This window comes from Sphaerodactylus townsendi, linkage group LG06 (genome assembly GCF_021028975.2).
Source record: "Sphaerodactylus townsendi isolate TG3544 linkage group LG06, MPM_Stown_v2.3, whole genome shotgun sequence".
Lineage (NCBI taxonomy): Eukaryota > Metazoa > Chordata > Lepidosauria > Squamata > Sphaerodactylidae > Sphaerodactylus > Sphaerodactylus townsendi.
In genome coordinates, this window is record NC_059430.1 from 58,395,937 (window position 1) to 58,418,677 (window position 22,741).

General features: G+C 40.7%; 1 protein-coding gene across 1 annotated transcript; it reads right to left on the reverse strand.

The window, feature by feature from the left end:
• Positions 1-325: 325 nt before the first annotated feature.
• TMEM19 (transmembrane protein 19) lies at positions 326-14,820 on the reverse strand. Its single transcript, XM_048501938.1, has 7 exons — positions 14,623-14,820; positions 11,820-11,973; positions 10,626-10,739; positions 8,200-8,337; positions 7,388-7,639; positions 4,664-4,873; positions 326-3,270 (listed from the first exon to the last, which is right to left on the reverse strand). The coding sequence occupies exons 2-7, from the start codon at positions 11,950-11,952 to the stop codon at positions 3,107-3,109; spliced, it is 1,011 nt and encodes a 336-aa protein (XP_048357895.1). The 5' UTR covers positions 11,953-11,973; positions 14,623-14,820; the 3' UTR covers positions 326-3,106.
• Between the last annotated feature and the right edge of the window lie 7,921 nt (positions 14,821-22,741).

Here is a 22,741-nt window from a genome sequence, read left to right on the forward strand (position 1 = left end):
TGTAAACAATCTGCAGGTCATACCTCATGAGACAGTAATGACCCATGTTTCCACAAGGGACTGCCTTTACCTTTTGCAGCAGAACCCCACTACCACAGGGACCAGCTTTCAGGTTTGGTCACCACACATCCACAAGGCAGTCCAATGCCAAGGTAAGTGGCCCAATTCCAGCATTCATGCCACTTTGCACAGTGCAGTGGGCATGGATGTTCATGTAGGACTCCCGCCACTTCCAGTATGGCTTCATGAGGTAAAAGAGTAATAAACTTTGTAAGCAAGAATCCTTCACTGATTTATGAATACATTGGGAAAAAATACTAGTTTGTGTGATTATGGTCAAATTTATTTGAACATGTTTATAAAATCATACAAGGCCTTATCTTAAAAAAACAACCCAGTACCTACCTTTTCAATAACTACTGCCCCATTTATCTCAAAGAAAGGGCACTAATGCAAAGCACAGGTATTCCTTCTTACCTGCTGTTCTGAATGACACTGATATATCCATTTGCTTATCCTGGTTTTCTTCTCCCTTTATCACATGCTGTCACTTTCTTATGGTTTCTTTTCCCCCACAATATGCATAGAGGAACAACATTCTGCCAGTTCATTTCTAGTTCCATCTATTTCCTCTGACCTTACCCTATGTCACTTCATTCCACATTCCATTTTTCCTTTTATTATCTTCCCATAAACTTCACAGGCTGACAACTATTCAATTATAGTAAAATTAGCATTTTGACCTGGTATTCTCTATCATACCAAGTATAACACAATACTATACAAACTGTCCCTACTTGGAATGATGCATAATGTCAAGAAATTCCATCATTGCCAGAACTTTGGTCAAGTTGTGAAAGGGAACAGTTTTAAAACAGGCCTGTGAATTTTTTTTCTCTCTCTCTCCTTTAATTGAAAGGCCCTGTCCTAATTAGATTCTGTTTCACTGGTTTGATGTTGTGAGAATGAGCAGGGAGTATTAGCTACCCATCTCAATCTCTCAAAACATTAAAGAGATGTGATTATCTGTGCTACGCTGGCCCAAGTCACTACTTGGCTGAAGTGTAAGTATGACCAGAAGCTTAGCACTGGAAAGTTCCACTTAAATTTGGCTTTAATTGGATGAATTAGTTAGTTGACCATGACTGATGAATCCTTACAAAAAACTTGCTTTGGGGCTAGAGTTGCTATTCTAATCTGAACCTACCTGAAATGCTGAAATTTCTCTTTGACTTATGCTTGCTGGAAGAAATTAATGGATTTCAAGGACTGTGCTAATATTTGCATATTTGTGAGCACTTTATCCTGTCTTATGTTTCAGCTAATCTTCTGCTATTTATGCAGATGTTATTTATGCTGAAGGACTTTTCATGCTGACTTTATTTTCTTTTTTTAATAAAACTTAAAAAAAATTTGGTCTGCTATGTGTCCACTTACTCTCAAGAACCTATGTGAGCTGGGTGGTAAAAGGCTAGGCTGCTTTTTTGACACATAACATAAAACATGTCAGTAACAGGAAAGAATGCATTATAAGGCACTATCTTTATAACTAATGTTTATAAATTGTCTTGCAATTTGCTTTGTATTTCAGCTCTATTGTCCACATTACTTGTTAGCATAAACTCTTTGCTAGATTTATAACAAATGATTGATAAAGGCAAGTTGCATAACTGTTTAACTATGTTATAAAGATTTTAAAATCGAGATCCTAACCATGTTTTTTTGGTAGACATTTCTGCCAGCAGAAACGGGAAGGCTAACTTTTGGCAATCCCCGCTTCCACTTAGCTCGACATGCTGATCCCAAGGGTCCATCAACTAGCAAATACATTGTAGACTCGGTGGGGGGAGTAAATGTGGCCTCCATGAGATCTGGTCCACTTAGGCTTGACAGAACTGAGCTTCTACATGCATATCCTCTTTATTGTATATGTATGTTTTCTTCTTTTATTCTTAATATGAAGTGTTAGCCTCTGTAGTATACACGAAACTAGTAGCATCTCAATTTTATCTTGACATAAGCTTTGTGCAGACAAAAAGCTACATAAATAAAGAATGTATTAAATATTTTCGGGCCCTTATAATTAAATTTGCAAATGACACCGATGCAAATAGTTAAAAGATAGAGTTATGCTCTGTATTAATGGACTGCAACTTAACCAGAGTTCATTACAGCAGCCATGACTAAAAATAACTCTTCCCCAAACCACAGAAATTCAGTTCTGGATTGACCATTTAACATGAGCAATCAAGAACCACATTTCATGATAATCTGAGAATTCACTTTAGTCACCACTACTATCTACAGGTAAAAAGACAAGCCAAAAAACAAAACATAAAAAACTACTCAGAAAAATGCAAATAACACCATTTGCTCAATACACCAGTAAAAAAATCTTAGCTAAGAAAGGAAACACATTACAAAGACATCAACTATTTCCAAAATACTTATTCAATAAATTAATCCTCAGAAAACAATAATTTAGTATGATTACAGCCAACAGAAACATCACACATGCTTTCAAAAGCCAGCATTAACAAATATATCCTTACTGTACAGAAATGTTTTGTTGTTTCAAAGTCTATCACCAAAAACTTAAATGTGATCACTTCCCATATACCTCTTAAAAGAACAGGTAGGAACCCCCCAACACACAAACACATCCCTCTTTTTGTAGGAGAAATACAAGATTTCCAAATCCTACTATAGCAAAACAATGCAATAAATGCAAAATTAGGAGGAGACCCATTGACTGGATTTATGAACAAAGTACTAAGCTTCAAAAGATAAACTTTGGTTTCCCATATCATACTCCCCTATCTGGTAGCCTGTTGGGAATGTGCTGAGATCCAATATTCAACTGTAGTGACTCATAACTCAAGTAACAATTGTATTCTGTTACAGAAGATAATTTTTCAAAGCACCGTTTCCTTAGACTCCTCTGCCAGCAAAGATTGCAACTGCTGTAGGTAGTCCAGTCTCAGCCATTTAGAAATTTCTCATGCCTTCATAAATGTTGTAAGATAAAATCTCCAGCAAAAAGTTTTAAGGTGTCTTGTAAAGAATTCTTCAGTCATAGCTTTATTCAGGATATTTGTATGAGATTTCACCCTCTTGGCCAAAATCCCCATGCCAGACCAGGCAAAAACAAAGCAACAACTACAGAGGAAAAAAGATTCACTGCATTGTTATCTAGAATAGGTTTTCCAGATATATGCTTTGTGTCTTCTGTCTGATGGTTCACAATCATTCCAGTGCGAGTATCTAAACCTGGGTGGGGGGGAAAAACAGCAAAATCAATTTGTTAGGCAGACATCCTTATCAATCATTATAATGTGTGTCATTAACTGAATGTGTATCCCATAAATAATTATCACAGGCGATGAAGGAACTCCCTTGCTTTTCAGTGTTCAGTGCCTTCAGTAGAAACAATAAACACACAAATTGTACTAATGATTCTATATCAGTTATCATTCATCTAGTATTAGTTACAAGCAGGGACTCACAAGGAGGCATCTCATTTTCCCTTATCCCCTTCTCGGAAAGACCCTATAGCCTATCCCCTTTTCTACTTTCATTCCTACCCAACAACCTATCTTTCATCAGCCCCCATCTTCAGATATACATTTATTAACTTCATTTATACCCGCACTTTCTCCGAGATGGAACCCAAAGCAGCTTACATTCTCATTTCCTCCATTTTATCCTCCTAACAACCTGCAAGGCAGGTTAGGTTGAGAGTATGTAACTGGCCCAAGATCACCCAGCCAACTTCCATAGCAAGGTAGGGATTTGAATCTGGACTTCACAGATCTTAGTCTGAAACTCTAACCACTACACTAAACTTGGTTTTTGTGGAGTGCCTGCTGACAACCAGTAGTAATCAGCCAGGCCTAAGTGAATCATGCAACCTGGGTGGTAACAAGTTGCCTGGTGATTGTTGCTGGGCCTGACTGCAATAAAGTCCCCCCACCTGGTGTCTTGTACTAATAGAAATCAAGTCTTGAAGGCTAGTCATACTGTTGTGGTTGCTTAGAAACTGCCACTGAGAGCATTCATTTCTTAAAGCTACAAGGGCTGCTTCTATTGTTTTTAAGGGGTTAACCCCCATATTCAATTTTAGATTTTTTCCCACAAACCTGGAGCTTTAAGGTTTGTAGAAAGATCTGCCATGGTTCCAGTCTCCAGATTTAAGTATGTTTGGACAAACTGAGAATTAGATATATTGCTACAAGTACTTTATAAACCATTTAATTTAAATGGTTCCCCTACCCCAAACTAGGTGACAGTCTCATAAGAAACCAACAAAACTAAAATATAACAATTTGTTTTGAAACAAGAAAAGTGTGAATTTGGAGGATTTAAGCATCACCATATTTATATAATGGATACAGCAAGTTCATCCTATTCACCCATCTTGGTTACTTATGATTTCCTTTCTGTTGGTAAATGCAATAAAAAGATTACAAAACACATGTTTCATCTGAAGGAAGCAAATAGTGTGGAGAAAAGTTCCAGTGCTTCCATATTAATCAATGATCTGAATTCAATCTTTACCAACAGGGCTCCCAAAGTACAGAAGACCCCATACAATAAAATAACTGAGAGTTATGACCTCTGAAAAGCTAGGACACACCACTTCAGAATAACATTAAAAACGTACCACTGTACTGCATGGTGGCTCCCAAGTAAGAATCAATCACTGATCCTAGTAAGCCAGCTATTCCACCAAACACAATAATTGGCCATTGTGGAGCAGATATATCCAGATTATTCACAAAGATCAACTGAGAAATGAAGTAAGCCACTCCTACTGCTGTGCCCCCAAGCAGGCTTGAGATTAGGCCAACTACAGTGACACCACCGTTGGTGCCTAAACAAACAAAACACCAGAAATTACTCCAAATGTTTTAGAACATGCATTCAATAGTGCAGAAAGAAAAATCAGACATACATTTCCATCACTCATTTGGAGATAGGCAGAATCTTGCGTTACCTTTAACAAACCCTTGCGTTAGCTTTAACAAACCTTTAACACATTAACAAAATGTGTTAGGCAACAGAAGAAACTTGTCTTTAGCAACCGAACACTAGAATTAAGACGCTGCAAATGCATGTTTAAACCTTGTTAAATTGTCTTTTTTTTTAGAACTCGTAACAGATTAATACAGATAGCTCTACTATTTTATTGTACAATAGAGGTATGTTTAGCATTGCAAAATACTGTTTTGATTTTTTTTAGTACACATAGAATAGAATAACTATAGTTGAAATTCCTTTCCAGGGACCCTTACTACATGGACGGTGAACCAGGCATGGATCTCCTTTGACATACAAGATAAATGGTCACAAAATCATATACAAGACATCTGAATGTCTTATTGGCCTCATTTAGTGGATCACTTCATCAAGCAGCAGTGCTACCCTCCAGATGCAGTCGCATGAGTATTTTGAGTTGTGCTTAGAACTTTCAATATTCCAATAATAAACCTAGCATGTATTAATTTAGAGGTTTACTCATTACAATTTTGTGCTCATCTGTAAACAGTCTGAAGTGCTAATTTGGGTTTAGGCTGCTTTTCCAGTCTTGTTGGTTTTGCAGAAAGCCTTCTTGCCAAAGATTGTTACTGCCTTACATGCCCAGCACATCTTACAGCATGAGATAGTATAGCAGGGAAGGGATATTATGGCAGAAAGATGCCACCCGTATAAAAACATTATCTAATTGTAGACAGAGGGCTTTCCAGACCCTTCTTTATGCCTCTGACTAGAGAATACTTTTAATATTTGATCTCAGACAAGACAAAAATTGTTCAAGTCACAACATATGCAATTAACCAGACATTCATAGATGTGAGAGAACAAAATTTGGCTATATTAGCATTAGTACAGATTAGTGATTCAAAATTAATTTGATGATGTTGTTCTAGCGTGGAACTGAAAGAAAATGTTTTGACTTAATACAGCTGAAACAAACAGTTTTTTCTGCTGAGAATCGTGGCTGATACTTGTTCCTCATCAATCGGGTCTGAAGTATAAAAGTCTTATAGAGGTCTTGTCTTTCTGTATTATTAAATTGTTGATATTGATTGAGGTTCAAAGATAAGATGGTGGCTTAGGAGAAGAAGGACATTCAACTTTATCCAAATGTTGCCAGATTTGAAGGGAGTCCGCTAAGAATCCTACGTGAATTTTTGGCACCAAAGCCAAAATAGAATGATTCCCATAAATGGAGCATTTATCCATAATATCTCCATAAAAACCTACTGGCAAACTCAATGTCAACATTTATCATGGCTAGCAAACTCTTCTTAAAAGGTAGTGTCTGGTATAAATGAAATGTTCCATTATGGCTAAGGAAGGAATAGAGGAAATTTGCATGAGAGGAAAAGTGCCCAAAGTTAGTCATTGAAACATTCCAAGTCACTTACCACTGTTACTAAACTGCCATGATATAAACTATATAGCTACTGAGAATCTATTAAAATGTTTGAGTTGAGATGATCAGGAAAGACGAAGATGAAGAAAGATGTAATTATGTAGGTAACTGGGCTATGAGACAAAATTCAGCGCCTTAAAAAAAGTGCCAATTCATTCTGGAATATATAGCAGCAGATGTCATGACAAATTTATCTGTGGTTGGCACCAGAATAACTTGTGCTCATGGCCCAAATGCCAGTTTTTAATCCTGTTTGTAAGGAGGAAGTAAATTCCAATCTGAAGCACTCTGATGTCATGGCAAATTCAAGTTAGAATTAAGGCTTCCCAAACCAGGAAAATTTTGGTTATCCAATGTGAGAGACAGAGTACGAGAAAGTATGTGTACATAAGAACAAAGTATGTGTACATAAGAACTTGCCAGTTATGGCTAAACACAGGTTTGCTGTGGTATCTAAATCTGGCCGGTATGTGCAAATATAACAAATATAGCAGACACCAGATACACTAAAATATACATCCCTTATCAGAATATGAGGATATATTTAAAATACTGTTTCTTTTTTCTGATACCTGTGTATACACAACATTTTCCTACCCTGAAAGACATTTTGGAATATCACTGTCCAGTTTGTTTTAACAATGTCAGTGGATATGTCTGCAGTAATCTGCATAAAACTAGACACTGCTTAGACAGTAAGACCCACAAGCTGCCATAATGTGTTCCACCTTATTTGCCAATTACACGGTGGTATGACTTTGAGAATGAAATCTAGTACTAATGGGCTGAGTTATATCCAAGATAACACAAAGTAACCCGTCAACAGTCAAATTCAGGGCTAAATGAAAATGTGCTTCACGATATCCCACATCACAAAAATATTTTTTTCCAACTGCCCTTTCAAGTAGAGATGATTTCTGGAAATAAAAGGATAAATTAGGACCTCACCCACTGGAACTTTTTCCCAGGTGGTTATTAATCGGGGTTCATGACTTATGACAGTACCGATCTCGGAAGCCCATGTGTCCCCAGCACTGGAAGCCAAAGCCGCTAACAGTGACAAGCACATCCAGGATGCTGTATACTGTTTGGAAAAGTCAACTGGAATTTCACCAGGTCCATTTTCAATCATGTACAGTAGCGCCAGTTCTGCAGGTACACCACCATTGCAGAAAACTTGCACCCAATTTCTTTGTCCACCTGTGTACAAGTAAGCAAATCACAGATAAATGCATCAGTAAAGACACAAAGGGAATAAAAGCTATAATGAAAGAACTCACTGCTTAAAATACTGATGTCTGCTCCACTATAGTTTTCCTTGATTGGACCAAGGAATGCAATCACTATTGCTAACTTTTTGAGCGCTATTATTGTAACATGTACTTTATAATATTCATCCAGCTACTTGGTAATGACTGAGGCAGCAGAAAAAAACAGCGTAAACACATTAATACAGTATCACTCACTCTGTGCCAACTTTTACCCTCTTAACTTAAAAGAGGAAATGAAAGTTACTCGTTAGCTTAAAACTAACTTTTGAAATATAGTTAAGGTGTCTATGCCACCTTTCCCCCAACATGGGATCCAAGGTGGCTTATATAAACAGATAATAAAAAACATTAAAATATTTTAAATTGATACAAACTGAAAGCAGCTTAAGATCAAGTCACACGCAGCAAGAGAGTCAAACTACCATGGGAAGGGCAACAACACGGAATGAAAAAACAGACAAAACAAAAAGGCTAATCCCAAACCATTACCGTCTTTGTATTCAGAATCTATTTTCTTTTTTACTTCTCCTTTCCACTTTGTAAGTTTTGAAGATGTAACAAAAAACATGAGCAAGGCAGTGAAAAAGCTGTAATTTGCAACAGTAAGAACAAATCCAACTAATAAACCTGAGGAGAGAAAAATGATAAGAGTTATTACCTGCAAAGTTACTTCTTGACTCAAAAATATAGATTAAGGTGATGCATTTATCAATGATATTGTTATGTCTATAGACAAATAGATTAAATAATTCAAGAGGAGGCTAAAGGAAAAGTATACACCGCAGGTTTCTTCACATGGGAAAACATGACAGGAGAAAGGCACACTCATCTACGAAGACTGATGAGATGAAAATGCACTTGAATATTTCATATTTTGTTAGATGGCAGAACTAATGCTTCCAAATTCAGCAACTTATATTCTTTTGCATTCCTTTTAAATTGGATCAATTCCAGCTTCTGTTGATACCCTCTCTTTTGGCTTTCCACCTGTTTCCCCTACTTCCATGCACTTGTGTGTCACAGACTGATGACTTATAAAGTCTCCCTCCTAGTTCATCAAAGGCTTCTAAACCTGTGCTAGTGTTACACAATTCAGAAATGAAATAATTTAGCGGCAAGAACAAGTTCTGAAGCAGAAGATTCAACTCTTACATCTGCCACACATTAGGTGACTTTGTGTAATTCATCCTCAGCTCCTCATCCACCCTGCAGGGACTATCCTCCATGACTGTTTCACAAGATAATGTGTACAAAGCATTATAAACACTGTAAGTGTAAATACTTTGCATTCTTCCTAAGTTGTGGAAAAGAATCTCAGCATTTATGGATACGAAGTGAGCTATTTCTCTCTCACACACACCAGTTGGTGTCTTTCTCTGTGCTGAATTTTAACATTTGTATCCCAAGTTCCCAATAAAAATATTGCAGGCAGTTCAGAATACTGAATATGCACAATTACACTTATAAATGTATGGCTGTGTGTGCATATACACAGACACGTACACAAAGTCTTCCAAATCAACAGAAAGCATCTTTCTGTAGTCAGCAAGTGGAAGGGGAAAAACAGAAGCTGAACCAAATGGGCTTAGCCAAAACAGACCGACCTGTAAATTCTCATATTGAGATCTCGATATAATAATAACTGAGAGGCCATACACCCAATGCGCCCATGCATTTGTACCACATTAAATCTATCCAAATAATAATACATCTAATACAGGACTATCAAAATACCAAGAAATATTGAACTTCCAAGCCTTTCTCTTCTCCTGAGGCAGAGGCAGCAGAAGGAAGTGTGTGTGTGTGGGGGGGGTGGGGGGTGGGGAGAATATCAGTTCTAAGACATGGTCCCCCTTCTTCAACAGAGACCCCTTCTGCAAGGGCAAAATATCCCGTGGTGGAGATGGGATGTAACCTGGTTTGGCCTGGAACTTTGCACAGTTCCTGTCCCTAAACCGGGTATATCCTGGGGAAACCCCCCCCCCCCATGCCTGGTTTTACGTGAATCGCACTTTCTGCAATTCTTTTTGTAAAAACCCGGCATGGAGGCGGGGCTGACCAAACGGTCCTCGCAGGAGTTGGGTTGATGGCGGCTGCACCGTCCCCTTTCCCCCCCACCCTACGGTGATGACTGACTGGTCGCAGCTGCGACGCTGGTTGATTTGGGGGGGAGGTCGCCGGGGAGGCAGCTACACTCCGTGCAGAGCCATGGTGGCAACCCACTGCAGTCCCGTGGGCCCCTATTGTGGGCCATGCGAACAGCCCAGGACAGTTTGGGGGACATGTATCCTGGCTGCCTACTGGGATATTTGGCCCATGTGGTTCAGGGAATTGCTTTGGCTCTCACTGGGGGGGGGTAATTTTTTGAAAGAGGCCACAATACATTATAACTGTAATAATAGCAATATCGATATAACAGCAATTTAAAGAGCTTTAACAAAGCCACCAAACATATGACTGTGTGCCCTGAAGAGTGCGTAGATAGGCAGAGTTAAGAGAACCAAGAAAAACACAGATTTGGGAGAGTTCAGCAAGCAAGCTGTGCACCAGGCAATGGAGTGTCTCATCATGTGTAAGTGGAGAAATGCGAAGAACCCCACTACAACCTCACTGCACAGCAAAGAACCCCGAGGTAAGCATTCCATGCATTATGGGCCTTTGTGTCTTTCCTGAAAATTTTATTATTTTTTCAATAAATAATTTTATGACCCTATCCATCTGAACAACCATCTAAATCTTCAGCGAAACAAGGGGAGAAAATAGTATCATTTGATAAGCACCTTACTTTTACAATATGAAATAGCCTATGAATGGTAAAGTTTAAAACCAAACACTTAAATGTTCCATGGAAGGATGAAAAAGAAATTGAGAGAAGTACATACAAAAACAAAAGTCAACAAGTCACAACAACCGACCTCCTATTGCTCCACCATGATCTAGACTTTTCTTCTTAAATCCTCGTGAAGCAATCATTAATGGAATTAGAATTGAAAACAGCCAGCGATATGGAGAAATAGGGCGTAAAGTACCTAGACAAGTTATTGAAAATACCATTTAGAAAACCAGAAAAGTAAGATTTCATTCTATATCTTACAAAACAGATTCAAGAATCCTCAAATGACTAAGGGTCACAACTCATAACACTTTTGTCTGCACCCTAAATAGGTACATTCTGAACTCTTTATTTAGACAAATAGACCAAGTGTTCTTCAGTTTTAATTACTGGTATTTCACAAACATGATACTTTCCAATTCAGTCATGCACTCTTGAACAATTGCCCCAGAGTAAGGATCAAAGAATCTACAAAGTGATGCCATGTTCAGATTCAAGGGATATTTTTTTTTTGGTAAATCCTGTTAAATCCTCAAGGGTTCCATGAAAATCTCAAATGTTCTTTAAAAACAGTTTTAAAGTCTAAAACCAGAACTCAAACAGATTAACAGTGCAGTCCTAAGAAGTTACTTCAGTGTGCCATTCATTACCATGGGCTTAGACTAGCATAGCTCGGCACAAGATTGCACTGAAAAAGCTGGCCAAAATCTTGGTTAGCATTACAACAGATATATTAAAAACACATACTGAGGAGAGAAAGAAGGACAATAATGGTAACTAGGAGAGGGACCGGGGAAGGGTGGGGGGAGAGCTGGGGTAAAAAGGGCTATAGCTGAGAACTTTGGAGACCTGTCTTGAATGTCTAAGAAAAAATCAGCACACTTTGCAAATACAAATACCTATCTACTTTAGCTATAATTATTTGTTCTGAATCTAGGAAATTTAAACACAGTAGCCAAGTGCTGATGGCAAACCACCTTAGTTTCTCACTTGTCTTTGAAAGTCCCTTCCTGGGGTCAGCATAAGTTGGCTGCAACTTGACAGCACTTTACACATACACACTGTCAAGAGCTTGTCAATACAATGGCAGCCATTGGTTGAGAGCATCTTCTAACCGCCATCCTGACTTCATGAACCCACTTACCGGGAAGTAAACTTAAATGATTAAGACAGGACTTACTTCTGAGTAAACATGCATATGCAGAATTAGTAAAATACTTGTGTAAAAACATACCAACTAGTAATATTGGATAAAAAGTAATGATTTAAGCCTTACCATAATAGGTGCTCACGGTCATGGACACAATCCAAAAGGATAAAGAAATACAAATGAGAACACTCAATATGATAATATTTGTTATCATTTTGAAGTATTGTTTGTAGAGATCATCCCACGAATAAAATGACATGGAAAATCCAAGATGTATTATCTGTGTGCCACAAGCAAAAAAGGGGTTCAGTTAATCATTTAACACATTAATAAAGAATACATCAAATATTGTAAAATTAAGGTAGTTCCCAAACAATGAATACAAAGTCAGTGAAGAGTTAAAAGATAAACCAAGAGAAGCAGCTTGATAATGCATGCTGTGGCGTGAGGAATCTCTTTACTGTGGTGGAAAACCAGAGAGCTGCTTTATTAGGGGAAAATTAAATATGATGAATTTAAGTCTCATTTTGTTTATCTATATGTCTGAATAAATACTTGAATAACTACCCAGGCAATTATGTGTTCCATCTGTCAGTCTCAACACAGCATCTGATTCTATACAAAGACATTACCCTGCGGGAGAAATATAGTCTAATACTGGCATACTACAGTTCTCACAGCAATTGTAATGGGAACAGATTAACTGGAAGAAGTACTGTATTTAGCATCTGTCATTGGCAAAACTCAGTATCAAGGTGATGCATGGACCGTACATATTGTATGAAACACAAGTCACCCGCTTGCAACAAAAAATTGGGCCTGTCAAGAAGACCCATAATGGTTACATTAGCCTCTGGCTTTCCTAATAGCTCTACCACCGGTGTGCAAGGACCTAATGAGTTTAGGTCTATAGCCTGATAATGTATCCTCTCACAACCTAGTAGTAACCTTTACTTTTCAGGAATCACAGATCTAGTCAACCCAGAAAATATCACTATTCGATTATGAATGTTGCATTTTATTATTATTTATCTTCATCTCTCTTCTCACCCTGACCTAGATGGCCAGGCTAGCCTGATCTCAACCCTACTTAGGTAAGAACATAAGAACTAGCCTGCTGGATCAAACCAGAGTCCATCTAGTCCAGCACTCTGCTACTTGCAGTGGCCCACAAGGTGCCTTTGGGAGCTCACATGCAGGATGTGAAAGCAATGGCCTTCTGCTGCTGCTGCTCCTGAGCACCTGGTCTGCTAAGGCATTTGCAATCTGAGATCAAGGAGGATCAAGATAGGTAGCCATAGATCAACTTCTCCTCCATAAATCTGTCCAAGCCCTTTTTAAAGCTATCCAGGTGAGTGGCCATCACCACCGCCTGTGGGAGCATATTCCAAACACCAATCACACACTGCGTGAAGTAGTGTTTCATTTTATTAGTCCTAATTCTTTCCCCCAGCATTTTCAATGAATGCCCCCTGGTTCTAGTATTTAGAAAACCAGAAAAGGTAGGGTTGGCCCTGGTTGGTACTTAGATGGAACAATATCAGGGTTGTTATGCAGAGTACTGCAATGGCAAACCACCTCTTGCCTTGAAAACCTAACCAGGTTACAATAAATCAGCTGTGACTTGGCAGCACTTTATATGTACATTTCTTCTCGCTTGACAGATCTCATAAGTTAAGCAGGGTCAGTCCTGGTTAGTACTGAAGTGGGAGACCATCAGGGAAGTCTGAAGTTGTCATTCAGAGGCAGGCAATGACAAACCACCCTTGAACATCTCCCGTCTGGAAAACCCCAAGGGGCTACTATAAGTCAACTGGGATTTGACAGCAACACCCCCCCCTTTTTTTCATGCTGCAAACTAAGCCACTTGTTCCAGGCTTCCACTCAAAGCTGAAAAATCAATATGTCTTGAAAATTTAACATACAATACAAGGAACAGTGCTGGAAAATTTAATACTTTTACAAATAAGACTATGGAAATGACCCAACCACAATTGTTATCTGGGATGAGTTAGCACCATCATCTTTCAGCACAATATGCTGAACACTGCCAGAAAACTACTGAAATACAATGCAGAGACTAATCCATACTGAATGTTTTACATCACATCAAAACCACATTACCTAAGCGAACCTCCCTCAGAACACAGTTCTGTGCAGCCAGTGTCACAAATTCTTTGCAAAGTTCAGCTCCCAAAGTGATAGAAACTACAACCATTAAAATAATTTTAAGCCAGTATATATTGGCTTGGTCTCTACCTCAAGCACACAGACAGGGAAGAAGAGAAGAAGAGTTTGGATTTATACCCACCTTTCTCTCCTGTAAGGAGCTTCAAAGTGGCTTACAAACTCCTTTCCCTTCCTCTCCCTACAACAGACACCTTATAAGGTAGGTGGGAGATGAGAGAGTTCTGAAAGACCTGCGACTATTCCAAGAACACCCAGCAGGTTTCATGTGTGTGGGACAGAAACAAATCCAGTTCATCAGATTCAAATCCACCGCTCATGTGAAGTAGGGAATCAACACAGTTCTCCGGATTAGGGTCCACTACTCTAAACTACCACACCACGCTGGCTCTCAAGCTGCAAAAAAGCCCAGAAATAACCAGTCTCTCTTTCAAGTGGATTCCGCACAGCATATTTATAACGAGTTACAATCGTTATAAATGAATTCGTTTTTATAAATGGAATAGAATTCATTTATAACGATTGCAACTCGTTATGCTGTGTGGAATCCCTCTCGGTTACCTCGGAGAAAAACGAGCGGGAAGCAAAACAGAGAACCAAAGTAGAACTTTGGCCCTATGTCTATAGGGAGGAGTGGGTAGTAGGTGGAAGATGACAGAGCCTCCCCCCTCCCCGTCGACTATAAAACAAAAGCCTTCGACAATACATATAAAACGAAAGTTTTCTCCACAGCTGGACGCACCTGAATGCTGCTGGGGCCGCGGAATCTGACTTCTGCTGACTGCGCTGGATACACACGAACCACGGCATCTTCCTCGACGGCCCTACACACGTGTCCCGCTCCACACCCCCGCAAGGAAGGCCCATCCCCAACGCCTCAGAACGCCCGGCAGCACTTCGCTCCTGGAACGAGAGAGGGACGCCTCAGCCCCGCGATTCGTCTTCCGGCGCGCATGCGCTGCAATTGTTGGGCGAGGCTGAGCGTAAAGTCTGCTCTCTTTCACTTCCTCTTCAATCCCCACCCTCGACCCAAGTTTCTGCCCTCTCCTCTTGGCCTCTCCCCACAGTCACAACCGAGCGTCCTCAACTATCTCTTCCACTCTCAGCAGCACCTGAAATTATTATTCTCTCCCAGCAGGTGACCCTACACTGTTCGTACCTCCACCCCCTGTTTTTTTTTCTAAGTCTGGTGTTCATGTTTCAACCTGACTCCAATGGGATCGTGGCTTTATACCCCCTTTAACTGTAGGAAACAGTTTACTTAGAATTCAGTCATTATATTCTTTACACCTTGCTCTTCTCCTACAATGAATCCAAGGTAGCTTCCATTAATATACTGTAGTTAAAACAGCAGGAACAGAAGATATTATATAATGATAACAAATATTACATAATATGATAAAAATTACAACAGACCAGTAACCAGCCCCATCAAAAGGACTTAACCCTCAGCTACAGCTCCTGTGGAACTAATATGTGTGACATAGTTTGAGAAGGTTAAATAGTGTAGGACAGATTACTGAGATTCCCAGTGGTGTATCTAAGGAGGCCAGAGGGAGCATATGACCCAGGCACCATCTGTCCAGGTCACCTCTCTCTCTTTCCCCGTCATGCCCAGCATTGTCATGAAATCTCCAGGAATTTCCCAAGATGAAACCTAGGGCTCTAAAATTGCAAGACCTGAGCAAGGCTTTTAACAATAAGGCATTTGGAAGGTAATTAAGTCATAGGATCCCGTCACCACAAGTCAGAAGCTTAGTGCTCGCAGGCACGCGCACGCACACACACACACACACACACACACACAGAGCTTTTTGAAGTACAGGTTTGCCGCACCCTTTTTCCTCAACCTTCTTTCGCTTTTTCAGTTTTTGAGTTTGTTACAGTTCGGCACAGCTCCTTTTTCTCATGTAAACTAAATACACATATCTGCTTGACATGGTGACAGCAGCTCAGAGGAAAGAAAACATTGCTTGCCACATGCAGAGTCACATGGGCAAGGGCTATAGTTTCTCTAGCATCACGTCTATCTATCTAGTACATCTAATCTGTAAACTCAGGCTCTGCTTTAATAAGTGTGCTACAAGCCTAGGCATATTTGCACATGTGTGCCAAGTGTTTATTTAAATTCTAGGTCAGTTCTGACTACATGTGAGTGTTTAGAATAACTACATCACAGTCTTTTTGTTTATTAGATTTTAAAAGTGTCCCTCTACATTATCAGTTTACCTCTCTCAAGTTTTCACAAAACGCAACATGACATAGAGGGACGATAGAACTGAGGTCTGATTTTGAGAAAGAAACAATTTTAATTTGCCACAGACCCTTCTTGTCCTCCAGACTGTCATTTCAGCAAACAGGCAGAACTATGTGACCCAAGGGCTACCCTTAAAGCCTGCTAAGGACATTCAATCATACTTTATAAATCAGTGAGCAGGGCAATGGAATGAAAAGGTTTGCTATCCAGATTTTTTCCCCCTTGGTGTTTCAGCAATAGATAATAAATGTGTTTGTTTTTAATCAGCATACATTGCCAACAGCCAGCATATTATAACTAAGAGCCTCACCATCACTACATTCCTATTGTATTGATCACTGAATGACCTATCCTGTTGATTGTATTGATTCTCTGTGATGTAATCTGCCTTAAGTGCAAGTGAGAAAGGTGGACTATAAATAATGTAAATAAATAAAATAAATAAAAAACACTCTCCATGAAGTCACTCAGATTTCTGTTGGGATTCTTTTGACTCGCGACGATGCCAAACAACACAAAATACTGGAAGTTCTTTAACTGAGTTCCCAAGTGAGGTTTTTTTTTTCTTTTGTCATATGTGGCAGTTTCTTGGAGAGTAGTGCAATCTCTGTTATATCTTAGTAAGCTGCACTTTTGGTGATGTTCCCTTATTGTAAGAGTTATTTTAAGATTATCCTTTAAGGAAATTCTTTTGATTTAGTTTCCCTTTTTACCTGTTCTGTATGTTGGCAGCTGTGGCTGGTTACCGTCTAGCAGGGCCCTCACCAGGCCTTGCCTATGTTCCAAGAGTACTGAACTGTTTTGGTACTAGGCACTTTAGAGTTACTAAATTCTCATTACAGTTCATAGGGGCCAATAAACTCGGCCTCAATTCAGATAATATAGAAATGCCATTGGTCAAAAATAGAGCCAATCACGATTACTTTTCATTGGAACATGTTTCTAAATGAGACTTTCTTTGTCTCCCCACCCCCACCTTATTGCCTCTGTTGTGAATATAAAATGGAGTTACACTAGGACTGCCAGCTCCAGACTGGGAAATCCCTGGAAATTTTGGGGGTGGAGCCTGAGGAGGGTGGGGCTTGGGTAGGGACTTCAATGGGGCGATTTCCTCCAGAGGAACTGATCTCTGTCCCCTGGAGATCAGTTGTAATAATAGGAGCTCTCCAACCACCAAGTGAAGTCTGGCAACCCTAAGTTACAGTTCAGTGTATCTGATGAAGTAAGTTGTGACTCATAGAATCGTTTCTTACTCTCTAAATTGGCCCTGGACTCCTATTTTATTTTGCTGTTATCCATCTACCACAGCTACCCATCTGGAATTACCTAGAACAGCCATTCCCAACCAAGGTTCCGTGGTACCCCGGGGGCCGTGAGCATGTCCCAGGGGTACTGCGGCAACACTACTGCCCCCCCTCATTTTTGTGGTGTCTCCCACCGGCACCAGCAAGGACATGGAGCTGGCCCATGGGGCAGGGCCTGCCGCAAGGTCAGCAGCCACCCCCCCCCAGTGCTTCCCTTCACCCTGGGAGGGGAAGGTGGGGTGTGTGGCAAGCAGGGGCAATGGGAGGGGAAGGTGGGGGTGGCAGCAGGGGTACCGTGAGATATGAAGAGTGAGGTCAAGGGTACCCTGACCTCGAAAAGGTTGGGAAACACTGACCTAGAAGCAGATAAGATACTTTCCCCCTCCAGGTCTGTCCTTTGATGTTTTAGCATCCAGCCTGACAAAGCGTTCTGGAGAATTCTATAACTTACACGCTGCTTTCAGATATTTTGTTTGATCCTAATAAAATATATCATGAGGTTTTAATTTTTTTCCACTGATCAAAAAACTTTATTCCTTAAACAAAAATAGTAATTTACAAAGCCCTTGTGCAATATCTGACTGCAATCTCATGTATTCATGTTAGTCATGTATGTTTCTAAGTAGTCAAAATAATCTTTAGAGGGTTTAGCATGTGCCCAGGAAAAGTCAAGGACTTTAATCTTGACAATTAATTAATATAGCTGAAGGAATAGTAGATTTGTTGCTCTTCTAATCTCAAACAAGTACCAAATTGGGCAACCCCATCCAATGGGCTGGGTGCCTGGTCATGGCATCACAGCCACACCAGCCTGCTGCCCCCAAGGAGGCTTCCCAGTGACACAGGAAGACTTAAAATGCAAAAAAGCCTCCCAGCTGGAAAGCCCCCCATTGGGCTTCCACCACCTTTTTGATGGCATAAATTCCGGGATCCTCTGCAACTGTGAACCTGTGCAGGGACTACCTCACTCAGGGACAGGATTTTCTGCTAACCCTTAAATAACGGCAGGCCTGTCACCTCTCCTGATGCACAGGCAACCTTTCTCAGATGGCACTGAGCAATCTAATCACTCACAAGAGGCCTGAACAAGTTAAAAGAGACCCTAACAAATTATAAGAGACCCTAACACACACTGCTCCCTAGACTAATTACAAGCTACATCCCTGCGGTAGGGATTGCCAGGATACAACCAATACTTGCCACTAGCAATCTACCGTGGGTCACTGACAAAGTGAGTGGCCATGTGTTAGCAGCTGAACAAGGTGGTTCACGTGGTAAAGAAAAAAACCTCCCAACCCACAATAGTCACCAATAGGCACAAGCGCACAGAGCTCAATCACACACGCACACACGCACGCACACACACACACACACACACACACACACAGACTGGTTTCTCTTAAAAGTGTATTTCTACATCTGTGCCACAGAACAGTGCACATTATACTAGGGTAGAGGGCAATGCCAGTATGAATCCACGAAATCTGTTATCAAAAATGTTGGGAGTGTCTCCCTTTTAGAGTGGGGAATTAGCAAGAGCAGGTTATTGATTTTACAAAAGGCTGGGCAAGCTCGGTATCTTAATTGCCTATGTTTAGAAAAATCAGCTTTTGCAAGAAATTCTACAGGACAGCAAATAAAGTTTAACAATTTTATCAAGGGATAATAGAGGTACACAAACACACAATAATCAAAACAGCAGAACACAAACACAATCCTAAAATATGAGCAGTTTGAGGAGATAAGTCTGGAATTGATGAGGGAATTGGGGAGTAAGGGTTATAGTCACTTGATCTTGGAGCAGAATGGTCTGATGAAGAGAGCTGAGCAGCCTGCACTTAGCTTTGGCAGAAGAACAACGCGTTGTGAAACAATATCACAAACAGAGAGGTGTCCAGAAATATTGAACAAGGACTACTGGGCAAGGGGACTTCTTATAGGGAAAAAGGGATCCTCAGGGTTATGCAGAGTGACTCTTAATCTCCTAGAACAAAGAGGGAGTCCTGCCTTTCTGTGGAGACACAAGGATCAGACATCAACCTTAATGGTTGGGTTGTTAGTTAATGGGTTGAGGCATTAGCTTGATGGGCAAAGCTTTGGTGCACGTGAATGCAGGAAGGTAGCTGATGGAATTACAGCTATAGAACAATGACAATGCAAATGTGGTGGTCATTAGAGAGGTTAGTCAGAGGAAGAAGCATTGTGTTAATACAGAATTAGGCAGAAACACTCGGGGCAAACACATTAAGAAGTCCTTTGTCTCTGCAGGTGTATGATCCAAGGCTGGATGTGGGAACGCTCTCCAGGGCAGGGTTATTGTGCTTTCTTAATCCCTTTAGGAAGGGTGTGAAATTGGTGCTTTGCATGGCAGATGTGGGCGAGGGCAAGTCCAGACAAGTTCTTACTGTGTCCTTGTGGGTACACTGAGCCAATGAAGAGCATGGGCTCCCCATTTTAGGACTGCACTGCTAGGCACCCCAAAGGTTGGCACAATGGATAGAGGCATCACTGTCTTAAAACAGAGCCGACCCTTCCACCATGGGTTGGTCTGGTAACATAATGCAAAAATCATTTGAATCTATCCTTTGGAACCATATTTTTGTACTTTGGCAGTGCCATGAAAACAGCAGGTGTATGATTTTTGTAGTGCAATCTGTGGCTATGGACTTATGTGATTTGATGGTGACTTTGGTGTGATCTCACACAAAAATCTTGAGGATTCATGAGGATCCTTGCTTGAAAACTTATTTCTGCCCTGTGGCAATGTCTGTAGTATATGTACAATTTTTGTGGTGCTGCCTATGGACAAAAACATGATCTGCAATATGATGGTGGCTTTATTTTGTTTCAGTGTAAACATAATATGAATTCAGGAGGATCCATGCTTTGGATTCATGTTTTTGCTCCCCTGCAAGCCCTGTGAACTACTGGATCCATTTTTTTTCATGGTTAAGTCTGTGCTCCTGACTTTAACATGTGATTTAATACTGGATTTGGTGGAGTTCTGTTTAAAAAAATCTAGAGGATCTTTTATTTTTCCCTAATGTTTATTATCACTTTGAAGAATCTATCATCGTCTCTAGAGGACAATCATGTTTTAGAAATTAGAAAGATGTATCTTTGTTTCACTTTCTCTATTAGAAGTGTCAGTTAAAAGGCTATGTAACATTTTTCTGCTGGTGGCTCTATTAGAGAAGATTTTAGGTGAAATTCCTTTATGTGCATGTGCATGTGTAGGACTTCAGAACTTTGCACAGTATTCTGCCAGTCAACCAAAATCTAATTTGCCTTAAACTTAATGCATTTAGATAAGTTTTAGAAATGTTACAGATGATATAGATGATTTGATTTTGATTGCATGCATTTGTTCTATGATAACAGGATTAATTAGCACTTGTATTTACCTTTCAAGTTCTTGCCTAAAAGAAGAGTTTTCAAATGAAGTCGTTAAAGGAATTCTCTATTAGTTTTGCTGGTTAACAATCAAATGCCTAAATCCTCTTCCTCCTCCACTTCCTCCTTATTTTGGTATAAAACATAAGTCTCTCTCAGACACATTATCTTAGACACATCCAGTAGAGTCTTCCACAGATCTGCTAATGAGGATAATTCTCACAGGGCTAGTGGTGTGATTATTTGCCACAACCCCATTTTTTTAAAAAAGAAACATTTAAATGTTTGTTAGTGAACACAATCCCACCTATCCCAACTTCCTATAGGTAGGTTTGCTATGAGGTTGTTCAAAAAGTCTCCTGCTGCAATCAGTTTGTGGGGGTGGAATCAAATGACAAATATAACTGCTGGGAAGCCTTAGTTGGGTATGGTAAGTATAAGTGTAGGGACCTGCTATTTGAATGCCTTGACACTTCAGTCATCTTGGAAGATTATGCATCTCGGGACTGGTGTACAATTAGAGTAACCACCAAACAACCACTTCTCTTTGATGAGCTATCCTCACCCAGCTTGTAATATAAGGAAAATGTACTGACCGGAGTTTAGTCATTAAATTGCAAGTCTTGACACCTGTCCAGTAGCCACAGGAGTACATAGACTAAAAATGTAATGGCCAATGAGTTTCTAAACTTTACAAACTGGACAGGTGTATTGGCAACAATGTACACTTTGGCTGATGCTATATTCTAAAAATGTTGTCTTGAACCAGAAAAGACACATAGTTAATACACTTCCATACTGGCCAAACAGTGAGTCCCTATACCTTATAGAGACTTTCCCACATCAGGTATCATCCCAAATGTCCATCTATTAGAATGCCTTTTGTTGTCAGAAGATATAAGGGACAGGGGAAGATTTCCTGAGGACCTGTTGGGTGATATCCTCCAGGAAAGAGAGATAGGGGAATGTATCCCACCAGATCCCTCTGTGACCTTTGGTATCATCAACTATGGTAGCTGATCAGCACTAGCATACCTGCACGGGCCGGGGGGGGCACAAGGAGGCTCGAGCTCCAGGGGGGCTCCTGGGGGCTCATTTTGGACTGCCCCATCTCCTCAACTCACTGCTCACCCAGCCTGGCTTGCTGTTTGCTTGCCTGCCTCTTTGCCTGCCTGCCTGCCCGCAGCAGCCGTTTTGCCTGCCCCCCACAACAACTTGTTGCACGCCCAACCCACTGCTTGCTTGCCTGCTGCTTCACCTGCCCTCCTTCTTTCCCTCCTAACTATGCATTGCTACATCACTGGTGGAATTTCCCTCAATGATTCAGACAGCAACTGTGCAATGCCAGCCCAGCAGTCACAGCTAGGGTAATGGCTCAGCTCTGGAGCAAGCCAGTCAGGGCCAAGCTAGGCCAGGTGCCCGATACACAAGAGAGAATTGTGTATGAGCTCAATGGGAAGGGAAGAGGGAGGGAAGAGGGAGGGAGGCAGGCAAACAATTAGGCACCGCCTGACCTCTGAGAGCCCATAGTTGGCCTGGGGCTGCCTCTCTGCCACTGCTACCACCTCTCCAGCCCAGCAGGGGGAAATGGCAGGAGGCAGAATCTGGCAGGAGTTATGCTTGGCTGGCACACAGCCCAGAGGCCCTTTAGCTTGGTGGGAGAACAAGCTGGCTTCTGAGAGGAAAAATCCAACCTGCCCCTGCCCCACAGGGAAACAACCTGCCACTGCCCCACAGGGGAACAAGGGCAGCCTTTCCCTCTACCTTTACCTAGGGCAGCGGTTCTCAACCTGTGGGTTGCAACCCCTTTGGGGTTCGAACGACCCTTTCACTGGAATCGCCTAAGACTCTCTGCATCAGTGTTCTCCATCTGTAAAATGCATAAATGTTAGGAGGTCACCCCCTAG